The sequence below is a fragment of the Myotis nattereri genome, assembly GCF_964212035.1.
Source record: "Myotis nattereri genome assembly, chromosome: 10".
NCBI lineage: Eukaryota > Metazoa > Chordata > Mammalia > Chiroptera > Vespertilionidae > Myotis > Myotis nattereri.
In genome coordinates, this window is record NC_138085.1 from 42999805 (window position 1) to 43012289 (window position 12485).

The following is a 12485-nucleotide window of genomic DNA, read 5'->3' on the forward strand; positions in this document are numbered from 1 at the left end:
TCCTTACATACTGATTATTTCTTTTCTGTCTGCTTTGGGGCCTCTTTTTCTTAAATATTAATGTTCTTCAAGATACTGTCCTAGGCTCACTTTTCTTCATGGGTGAGCTCTGACTTCACCAGCTTCCCATATGTTGGTGACTTAAAATCCAGATGTTTTCCCCAAATTGCACAGCCTCCTAGATATTTCTTCCTCAATAAACCAAGATATTAGAACTTTTGTATGTTTATAATTGAACTGAGTAACAGTTTTCACTCCACTCTCCAATCAATACTTTCTGTGTGCCTTTTATCACCAAGTCCTTTGTTTGAGCCTAGGAGGTACCCAGACTTCTCCTGCTTTCTCATGTTATATCTAGTCATTTCTACTCAATATCACCCATATCTATCTTCATTCCCATTGTTTAGTTAAGGCCCTCTTTCTTTAGATTTGCTATAGCTATAACTTATGAGAATTGATTTCTTCTTTCTGTTTCTCTAGTCTAACTTCTTACACTGTTTCCAAAAAGATTTTTCAAACTTTTTTTGTCATGTGATTTCTCTACCGCAAATTACTCTGCTTTTCCAATACCTTCAGAGTAACTTTGTCAGACTCCTTAGGATTTTAAGTAGAATCTGAAGAGAGAACATCCTGACATTCCCTCTTTATCGCGCTTCTGAGGTGGGTGCCCATCTTCTGTTTTTCTCTACTCCATTCACAAGCTAGTATAATACTTTTTTATAATCTGAAACCAGACTGAATATAATTATTTTTGTCTTTGTCTTCTCAGTACGCTATTAGAAATTTGTGGAAAGGAACTGGGTTATTTTCATTTTTGTCTGTAGCAGCTGTTCTGGTTCTTGACATGTAATGGATGTTTAGTATATGTTGAATTGGTAATAAGTTAATGAATTAATTAGATTAAAAATATTTTAATTAAAAATTTTGCCTCACACTGATAATCTAAATAATAGCCAGTTTTTAAATCTTGCTATTCTGCCTTTTGATGATTTAGGTGTGGGAGTTGATGGAGGCAATGACAAAGATTGGGAAGCAAATGCCGGCAAAATCCAGCTCATTAAGAAGAAAGGGAAAGTAAAAGCACTGGATGAAGAAGTTCACAGTAATGTACTTAGTTTGGTTTTTGTCCCCCTCCCCCTTTTCTTCCTTCTCCCTTATCAAATTACCATTCTTCCCATATTTTAGGGCCCATTTAGTGATTATTAATATTGAAGGGAGGGGAGAAAAGTAGTTTTGTTACTGTCTGTACTAGTTTTAAAATATACCTGAGCTTCAAAAATGATCATATTAATTAGGGAAGGAAATTAGTTAGGTCCACTGCATTTAGAGCAAGATCAGTATTCTAAAATGAAGTAACCACAATTTGTGAGGAAGGGCCTTTCATAGGACAAACATAAGGAAGGCAAGTTTGTTGATGGAATGGGAGATAGTCCTTTTTAAAATTTTTAAAAAAATTTATTAAAAAAGTGTATTTATTTCAGAGAGGAAGAGAGAGGGAGAGAGAGGTAAAAACATCAATGATAAGAGAGAATCATCAATCGGCTGCCTCCTGCACTCCCCACACTGGGGATTGAGCCCGCAACCCAGGCATGTGCCCTTACCGGGAATCGAACTATGACCTGGTTCATAGGTTGATGCTCAACCACTGAGCCATGCCAGCTGGGTGGGAAAGAGTCTTTTAAAAATTTTTTTAAATTAAATTTATTGGGGTGATATTGGTAGACATAGAGGTTGTTTCTACATTTTGCTGCAATGAATCTTGTCATGCTCCTTGTCCACAGTATTTTTTTTCAAGTATATAACCAACAGTAGAGGTGCTTGGGCACAGGGTATAGGCATCTCTCTTATAGACATGGCCAGATTGCTCTTCAAAGTGATTTATTAATTTTGGATAATTAATACCAGTAAGGGAATGGGATAATAAATTGTAATGACAGTGAGTGACCATATGTAGCTTTTAAAAGGAAGGCACTGGGTCTGGTTCTGCATGTGGGGACCTGGAGAATTATGGGGAACCTAATGTTGAGCGAAAAAAGCAACCTGCAGTATAGGATATGTAAGGAGTAGGACCATTTATGTTGATGTTTGTTATTTCTGGATGTAGGTATTTGAGTCTTTATCACTGCCAGCAAATTTGAATATTTGAATTATTAAAAAAAAGAAGGGTGACATCTAAGAAAAGGTATGAAGAGGGCAAAAAGCCTTGGGCATGAAGTTTGTGAGAAGACACAAGATACAAGTAAGGAAATTATTGAGGGGTTACAGCTCAGATAAGTGAAGGCACAGGGAGAGAGTTAACCTTTATAGGAGTCAAACGTAAAAGAAAAGCTAAGTTAGACAGTTATGAGGTAAGAGGGAAAAGCTTAATAAAGTGGAAATTGAAGGAATATAGGTAGTATTGAGGCTTAAGGAGAATAGAAAAGATGTCATGAATGGCTGGGGAATTGAATGACCTATCAGCTTAATGAATAAGGAACATGGGTACATGTTTCTTAAATGGCAACAGTTAAGTAAATAGAGTTGGCAAATAGCATGAACTTGATATGGATTTAATTTACAGATTCCTGTTAAAGACTCTTTCTCCAATGTTGCTTGCCAGTGTGTTGGGGGAGATGCTTTAATTATAGTTAGCCTTTTTAAAACTAATCAGATGCGTTTATTACTTGCATTAGCTTGTTAACTAGTGATAAACAGTATCCTTTTTCTGGAGGTCATTTATTAGGCCACCTTAATTATTCAGAACACAGGTAAGCCAGGAAAGAATGCATTGATGATTATATCTGTTTATTGTTGGAGGCATCCAATAAAGATTTGAGTATCTGCCCTATTTATTTAGCTTTTAGTGCTTACAGTTCAAAGATAGTAAGATAAGCTGCTGCTTTTGTAGAACTCAAATTCTGATGGAAGCCAGATTGACAACGTCATAAATGTAATAAATAGTGCAGCAGAGTTTACCATTGTGTGTTTTTTTAAAATATGTTTTTATTGATTTTAGAGAGTGAGGAAGTGAGAGGGATAGAGAGATAGAAACATCGATTGGCTGCCTCCTGCATGCCCCTTACTGGGAATTGAGCCCGCAACTTGGGCATGTCATGTGCCTCCAGCGAGAATTGAACTGGTGAACTCTTGGTTCATGGGTTGACCCTCAACCACTGAGCCACATCGGCTGGGCACCATTGTGGTTTTAAATTTAGGCTCTAGGGTAAACCAGATTTGGGTTGAAATCCTATCTCTACTTACTATTCACTATGAACTTTGGTAGGCAGATTTTGTGATCTCTTTGAGCCTCAGTTTTTTTAATCTGTAAAATGGAGAAAACAGTGCCCCTCCTCCCCTCATAGTATTCTGAGAATTCAATAATAAAATGAATATTTATTGAGTACCTATTATATACCAGCCATCATTCTAGGTCCTGAGGACAAAACAGAACAAGATAGGCAAAACCTTCTGCCATGATGGAGTTTACTGTTTAATGAAACAGGCAGATAAATATATAATGTTAAGTAGTGATTAGTGCTATGAAGAAAAAGTATAGTAGAGGTGACATTTGAGCAGATGCCATGTGATTGTCTGAAAGAGGGAATTCTGGGCAGAGGGAACACCAAGTGCAAAGACCCTGTGAGGGCTTGGCTGTCGTAGGATGGAAGTCAGTGAGGCTAGGGCACAGTAAGTGAGAAGAGTGGCGGGAAATGACGCTAGAGAGGTGGCTGAGGGCTAGGTCATGTAGGATCTTAAGAATGATGGATTTTACTGTGTGTGTCATGCAAAGCCATTAGAAAATTTTGTGTAGGAGAGTGACACAATCTGACTTCGTTTTGAAAGGATCACTTTTGTTAGTGTGCAGAACTAGATTGTACAGATGGAAGACTGGATACAAGGAAACTAGTGAGAATTCTGTCGAAGTAGTTCAGGTGAGAGATGGTGGTGGCGTGGGTCACAGTGATGAGGGGTGGGAGATGAGGATAGAAAGGTAGATAGGGGATAGATATGTAGTACCTTATATGCTATGAAAAGGTATTGGGCTTTATTTTGAGAAAATGGCTCTCTGGTTATATGTTAGAATTTGAGGATCTTTTTGCAAATCTCTGTGACTAGGTTTAGGATGATTCATATGTGCATACCGCTTTTTAAAGCAATGGAAGTCTATTCATGGATTTTAAACCTTATTTCTTGATCAGATTTGTATTTTAGTATGACCTCTCATTAGCCAGTATAAAAACCACAAAAACTATGCTTAAGACTAAGCTAAAGTGCATGGACGTTCAGAGTTCTGAGCAGTTTATTCCTAATTTAGACCTAATTCTGATAAACTTTTTTATCTGATAAGCTTTATCTTAGCTAAATGAATTTTATATTTAGGAAATTAGAAGAAGGGCATCACTATTAAGTAACTAGAACTATCCTTTTTTTCTCTCTCCCCCTCTACCCCCGGAAGAAGCAAGAAGAGAGAGCTCATAGGGAAAAGGAATCAGAATAGCTGCTTTACAAGATCAAGGAGCATCAGTCTGTAACCCCATATTTTCACAGTGTTGCTCTGCTCACAAGAACCTATTCTTTGATTTTGGAAGCTCTCCATAATTGCAGTTTATATTCTGAGATATGTTTGGGGACCAAAGAAATTACAGTCATAAGGCTTGTGGCACTGAGAAAATGAATTTACTTTTACATGTCTAATTAAAACAGTACTGATTATTTCCAAAGTGAAGATTAAATATAGATTAAAAAATCACATTCACTCTCTTTGTCCTTAACTCCTGAGTAAAAATTTTTAAGCCTCCAGAAAAGTTGAAAAAATACATTAACCACCCATATATTTCATCTACTTTACCAATTGTTAACATTGTCACATTTGCTTTATCTTTTTTTAAAAAATTGATTTTAGAGAGAGGAAGGGAAGGAGGGAGAGAGTGATGGAGGAAGAGGGAGAGAGAGAGAGAGAGAGAGAGAGAGAAATTTTGATAGGTTGCTTCTTGCATGTGCCCTTCCAGGATTGATTGCATAACCTGAATATGTGCCCTGACCAGGAATTGAACTCACTACCTTTTTGGTGCATGGGACAATGCTCCAACCAATTGGGCCACACTGGCCAGGGTGCTTTATCTCTCTGAATACATTTTCTTGGGTTGTTATTGGAACCATTTGTTTTAAATATTTCAGCTGCATCCTACATTAACTCCTCTAAATCTTTTAATTACTATTTTGAGTATGCCTAATCTTCAGTTTTAATAATTGTGTATTCCAGGTAAACAGTGCTGTAATAATTACATTGAAATATAGCGTTATCTCTACAGCATGATTTAATATTGGAATTTTTCATTTTATCTTCAGAACAACAGGATATGGATTTGGATATAGAATTTGATGTACACCTTGGAATAGCTCATACCCGTTGGGCAACGCACGGCGAACCCAATCCTGTCAATAGCCATCCCCAGCGCTCTGATAAAAATAATGGTATGGACATAAAAATGCTTTGGAATGATTGTAGAGGCTCGATAATGGGAAAAGAATGGAAGCGCTTACGTTTTCATAATTTTAATTTGGAAAATTTAAAACATATTCATATATAGAGAATATATAGAACCTGAGGCATCCATTACCCAGCCTCGACATTTATCAATATCTGATCAGTTATGTTTATCCATAGCCCCTACCTAGATTATCTTGGAAGCTAGTAGATATTATATAGATAGATATATCACAGATAGCTAGATATCATAATATTTATTTTGTAAATATTTAAGAGTGTATCTCTAAAAGGTAAGGATTTAGTAGATTGATATGTCTCTTAAGAGACTTCTCCCTTTCTCTCCTTTTTCCTTACAGTTTACTCTGTTTGTCCTATAGAATTTTCTATAGTTTAGATCATGTTAATTGCATGTTAATTGCATCCTGTGGGTCATTTAATACATTTCTCTGTCCATTTTATTTATTATAAACTAGAGGCCTGGTGCACGACATTCGTGCACTGGGGGGGGGAAGTGGGGAGCGGGTCCCCTTAGCCCAGCCTGCGAACTCTCGCAGTCCGGGAGCCCTCAGGGGATGTTCGACTGATGGCTGAGGCCCAATCCCTGCCGGACCTAAGCCGTCAGTCGGACATCCTTAGCACTACCACGGAGGCAGGAGAGGCTCCTGCCACTGCCACTGTGCTCGCCAGCCATGAGCCTGGCTTCTGGTTGAGTGGCACTCCCCCGGTGTTAGCACACTGACCACCAGGGGACAGCTCCTGTGTTCAGTGTCTGCCCCCTGGTGGTCAATGCGTGTCATAGTGACCAGTCATTCTGCCTTTCAGTCTATTTGCATATTAGCCTTTTATTATATAGGATTGGTACAGTGTTTGTTTACAACTGCAGGTATATAATTGTTAAATGATAACCTTTGAGGTTGAACGTTTTTCTGAAAGAAAGGATTTATTGAGCCATAAGTTAGGCAGAAAAAGGACCAGTTTCTGGGACAGTTTAGACCACCATCAGTAGGGCTAGTTGGGAAGACAAATATGCCCACTATCCTGGGATTGATGGAGTTCTTTTATACGATAATTTTGGAGAAGAAAGCTGTAAGTTTTGAAAGAATTTACATTGGCTATAGATAAGGGGTGTGGGAATAGGTGAAGCAGGGCTAGTTCTGGGAGAGGTGTATGGTAAGGAAGAAGTGTTCGTTGCTTTTGGATTGATTGTGGGCAACAGCTCAGAAAGTTTATGCATAAACAGGATGCGGTGGGTGCCATCTGGTGGTTGGCTATTCTCTCTAGATAAGAACTGAAATAGGGGCCTAGAAGTTGATTCAAAGTTTCAACATACATTAAGGAATGCTAGCATTCCTCTGGCCTGCTGTAATTTAATTTAGGACATCTCAGAATTTCTTTTCTTGTCATAATGTTGGATGTTTTTCTTTGTGTTGTTAGCAGTCATTGATGATCATTGCCAAGATTATTTCTTTAGGGCTTTTAAATTGGTGATAGTCTAGTACTATCATTCCTTCTTTCATTTATTATCTCAAATACTTCCCTATAAAGAGAATCTTCTCCATATCAACTGCTTGGTTACCCTGAGTTACAGAGCATATAGGAAAGGCAGGATTAATGTTTTATCTCCCCCCGCCCCCTTCATTTACCATTTTTAAAAAACGAAGTGGTTCATATGTTCTAAAATGAATAATGAGTTCTTTTTAAAATTATAAAATCATGGGTTTAAAATATTTCATATGATTCAAAACACTGAAGTAATTGTCTATATTGATACATAAAAATCTTTGGCCATTGGGAACTTACTCAGGTTGTCTTCTAAGTCCTTTTGACATGACCCCTGTAGACTCAATAGTCTTTGTTATTTTCTGGTAGGCCAAGATGTTCCACGTTCCTCTACTCCTGCCCCATGCTTGGAATCGGCCATTTCTCTAAGGAAGCCCCAGTTCTTTTTAGTGGAAATGATACTTAAAGACTGTAAGCCAGGTCTTAGAAGTGTTCATCACACATAGGTCTTTTCAGTGGGCAGAGCTAGGAGATACACATACCTCTGTGTGTGCACTTGCACACGTATAAATTTAAAGATAAAACAATGTAATTTTACACTAACAATTCTAACTCAGATTCAGGGTTGTAAGGTTTTGACTTTACCTGATTGATCTATGTATTTTCTTTTATTCATGTAGTTGTTAACATCAGTAACATACTTATTTATCTGTTACATGATATACATAAGATAATCATAATACCAACACTTCCTTAAGAATATATTTACTGTTGTTTGTTAGTTTTTCTTGTTAATTTTTTGTCCTTAGGGTATATCTCTTTAGGGATATATATAATCAAATTTCTGTGTTTTAGAATCACTTGGAATAATCCTTCTATCTGTAGTTGTGCTACCAGCTGAATACAGCATTCTATTAATATATTTTATTTTATTTTGAGTTTTAGGGATTGATTTTTTTAAATCAATTTTATTTCAAATAAAAATATTTGCATTGTTCTGAGGTCACACCTATAAAAAAGTCATGTTAAACTCTGGCTGGTTTGGCTCAGTGAATAGTGATGGCCTGTGGACTGCAGGGTCCCAGGTTCAATTCTGGTCAAGGGCACTTACCAGTGCAGCTGCATGTAGAAGGCAACCAATCGATCTGTCTCTCCTACGTTGATATTTCTCTCTGTCTCTTCCCCTCCTTTCCACTCTCTCTAAAAATCAATGGCAAAATATCCTCAGGTGAGGATTAACAAAAAAATAAATAAATAAAATAAAAAAATAGGCATGTTAAAATAAGTCTAGTTTCTGTCTTATTTTTCTTATTCCGTCTTTTCCTGGAAATAACCATTTAAAAGAGTCTATTCTTTTGTTTTTTTAAAAAAGAAAAGAAAGTCCTGGCCAGGTAGCTCAGTTAGAGTGTCCCTCCGATACAGCAAGGTTGTGGGTTTGATTCCCAATCAGGGCACATATAAGAATCAACCAATGAATGCATAAATAAGTGGAACAACAAAACTGATATTTCTCTCTCTCTCTCCCCCTCCCTCCCTCTCTCCTTCTTCCTCTCCCTCTTCTTTCCTCGCTCTAAAATTAAAAATCTATAATAATAAAAGCATAATATGCTAATTAGACCAGACATCCTTCTGGACGACCTTCTGGATGAAGCCGGGGCTTCTAGGGAAGCCCGGCTCCTGGGTGCCAGAGGGAAGCCAGTGCCGGCAGCTGGGGGAAGGAAGGCCTACTCTTGCACAAATTTTGTGCATCGGGCCTCTAGTTAAATAAGTAAATACATACAAAAGTATGTGTGTGTATATATGTATGTGTGTGTATATACATCCCTTTTGAGATAAGATTGTATAATTTATTTATTTATTTTTATATATATTTTATTGATTTTTTACAGAGAGGAAGGGAGAGAGATAGTCAGAAACATCGATGAGAGAGAAACATCAATCAGCCGCTTCCTGCACATCCCCCACTGGGGATGTGCCCGCAACCCAGGTACATGCCCTTGACCGGAATCGAACCTGGGACCTTTCAGTCCGCAGGCCGACGCTCTATCTACTGAGCCAAACTGGTTTCGGCAAGATTGTATAATTTAATTAAGAAGCTGCCGTTTTAGGTTTCTATGCTTCACATAATTATCATTGAACCAGATTAGAATGCTAACAACCTAACCTCTCAAACGTTTAATTCTGACAAGGCCTTTATAAAAAATTCCTAAAAACATATCTAGATTATATTTTGAGAATTTGGCTTTAATTAAGTCTTTATGTCAACTGTTAGCTATTTATGATTCTCTGTGTTCTAGCATTAAAAATACTTAGTTTTTTTGGTAGTGGTAGTATTTTGTGGTATCATTTTTTTCTTAAAAAATCTAGTGAAAATGCTTAATTTATTACCTGGGTTGTAATGCATTTAGTCTTGACATTTAATGTCAGGTCAAAATATCAGATTGTTAAGTATTTTAAAAGCATTTTTATAATTTGATATAAAATTGAATTTAGTGGTAATTTCTCTCTTCACTTACATGAACTTTAAATAATAAATTCATATTAGTGATCTTTACATTGTCAGTAGTTATAAATAATAATATTGTCAACTCTTGATTATCCATTTTTACATTCTTCAAAGTTATTTCATAAAGTTGAAAATTATCCCACTATCATGTGTATTTGATGTTGGAATTCTGTTTTAACATTTATTTATCACTTAGGAATTGTCTGGACCTCAGATAAATAGATTTAATTATAGAACTGAATAATGTCTGGTTTTTCTTATTAATTTATTTAACTTTAGTTCTTAAGTTCATTTAGTGCAATCAGATAATTGTATTAGTTTGAAAGGTTTCTCTTTAAATTTAGGAATGTTTTATGCATAAGAATGGATGAATAAAGAAGTGAGAATAATAGTTATTTAGTTCAACCTTCTCAATTTGCAAATGAGCACATATACCCAAGGAATTTGCTCCTTTCACATGATGACATTGGGTTAGGAATTTAGCCACAGCTGAAATTGATGACTCTAGACACCAGCTTATTGTATTTCCCCACTGTACCCACCTCCCTGGCACTCTTTACTTCCACTAAGCCACATAAACTGTGCTGCTGATCTACCCAAGGATAATCTGGTAACAAAATGTAGATACTACTTGATTACACCTTGAAGTATAGCATGTGACACATTTTTTGTCTTTTTTGAAAAATCTCTTTAACAGTAATGACTGTTTATAATGTTTACTAGACCTATAATTTTTGGTCATTAATTTCTTTAATCTCTTTTAGAATTTATTGTTATTCACAATGGAATCATCACCAACTACAAAGACTTGAAAAAGTTTTTGGTAAGTAAATTAACCTAAAAAGACCACCAGTGTTTGACAATACTTCTAATGAGAGCAGTGAGGTTGTTTGTTGAGATGTGCAATAAATACTATCTAGGTGTGATCAAGTAATACCTAAGACAGTTTCAAGGGTATGGTGGTTTATTGGAGTTTTCTTTGTTGACAGTGGAACATTTTTGTTCCTTATATGAAAAGGAAACAATTATTTGGCTTTGTTATGAATGATCCAGAAACTCAAGTAAAATTGGAATTTTGGGGTTATGTGTTTTGCATTAAGAAGAACCTTGTTTGCCATTTTTAAAAGATTCTAGGATATGTAAGAGGAATCAGAACAGATTAAATGAAGGTTCTATGCCCTAAATAGCTATGTACTTACCTAGTAATGATCATGATGATGACTTTTATAATGGCTTCTCAGGTCTGTCCAACTGAACTTTCTGTAGTGATGGAAACCTTCCATATCTGTACTGTCCAATATAGTAGCCACTGTCCATATATGGCTTTTGAGTTAGTATGACTAAGGAACTAAATTTGAAATTATTTCACTTTAATCAATGTAAATTTAAATAGCCACGTATATCTAATGTCTATAGTATTGCATATTAAAATATCATTGTTAAATAAAGAATTATCATATTCATTATGGGATTTGTTTTTATATTATATATTTTCTTATATTTTATTTAAAATTTAATTCATATTGGCATATAGATTTATGTAAATATATTTTTATTGATTTTAGAGAAGAAGGGAGAAGGAGAGAGAGAAACATCAATGATGCGAGAGAATCGTCGTTTGGCTGCCTCCTGCACGCCCCCTTCTGGGGATCGAGCTTGCAATCCAGGCATGTGCCCTGACTGGGAATCGAACTGTGACCTCCTGGTTCATGGGTTGGCACTCCACCACTGAGCCACACCAGCTGGGTTGTTTATTTTATTTTTATTTTTAAAAATTTATTGTTGAGTATATTATAGATGTGTCCTCACCCCTCCCCACCTTTCTTCACCTTATTGTCCCCCTCCACTCAGATCCACCCTGCCTCAGGCCTTCACCCCTCTATAGTTTGTGTTCATGGGTAATGCATGTATGCATGTAAGTTCTTTAGTTAATCACTTTCCACCCACAACCCCCCTCTTCCCTCTGAGATTTGTTGGTGTGTTCCATGTTTCCATGTTTCTGATTCTATTTTATTCATCAGTTTATTTCATTCGTTAGATTCCTTGTTCACTTATTTTGATTTTTAGATTCAGTTGTTGGTAGATATGTATTCATTGCCATTTTATCGTTCATATTTTTTATCCTTTTTTTCCTTCTTAAAGACCCTTTAACGTTTCATTAATGCTCATTTGGTGGTGATGAACTCCTTTAGCTTTTTCTTGTCTATGGAGCTCTTTATCTGACCTTTAATTATAAATGATAGCTTTGCTGGATAATCTTGGTTGTAGGTCCTTGCTTTTCGTCACTTTGAATATTTCTTGGTACTCCCTTCTTGCCTACAAAATTTGTTGAGAAATCATCTGACAGTCGTATGGGTGCTCCCTTGTAAGTAACTAACTGCCTTTCTCTTGCTGCTTTTAAGATTCTCTCTTTGTCTTTAACTTTTGACATTTTAATTATGTCTTGGGTATGGGCCTCTTTGGGTTCATCGTGCACTTCCTGGACTTGTATGTCTTGTTCTATCACCAGGTAAGGGAAGTTTTCTGTCATTATTTTTTCAAATAGATTTTCAATTTCTTGCTTCATTTCTTCTCCTTCTGGCATCCCCCTGATGTGAATGTTGGTATGCTTGAAGTTGTCCCAGAGGCTCCTTACACTCTCTTCATATTTTTAGATTCTTTTTTCTTTTTGCTTTTCTGATTGGGTGTTTTTTGCTCCTTCATTCCAAATTGCTGATTTGATTCTCATCATCCTCTTCTGTTGATTCCCTGTAAATTATTCTTCATTTCAATTAGTGTAGCCTTCATTTCTGACTTTTCCTTTTTTATGTTGTTGAGGGTCTCACTAAGTTCCTTGAGGTTCTCACCAAGTTCCTTGAAGTTTTCATTGAGTTTCTTGAGTATCCTTTGAACTCTGTATCTGGTAGTTTGCTTGCTTCCATTTATTTAGTTCTTTTTCTGTTTTTCATTTGTGACATGTTTCTTTGTTCTGCATTTTGGCTGCTTTCCTGTGTTTGTTTCTTTGTATTA

General features: G+C 36.3%; 1 protein-coding gene across 1 annotated transcript in view; it reads left to right on the forward strand.

Annotated features, from left to right (window-relative positions):
* Positions 1-12485, forward strand: part of GFPT1 (glutamine--fructose-6-phosphate transaminase 1) — a 59239-nt gene that overhangs the window by 12484 nt on the left and 34270 nt on the right. Inside the window, exons 3-5 of the mRNA XM_081101147.1 lie at positions 995-1102; positions 5329-5454; positions 10241-10299. Of these exons, the coding sequence (XP_080957273.1) occupies positions 995-1102; positions 5329-5454; positions 10241-10299 (293 nt within the window). The remainder of the gene's footprint in view (positions 1-994; positions 1103-5328; positions 5455-10240; positions 10300-12485) is intronic.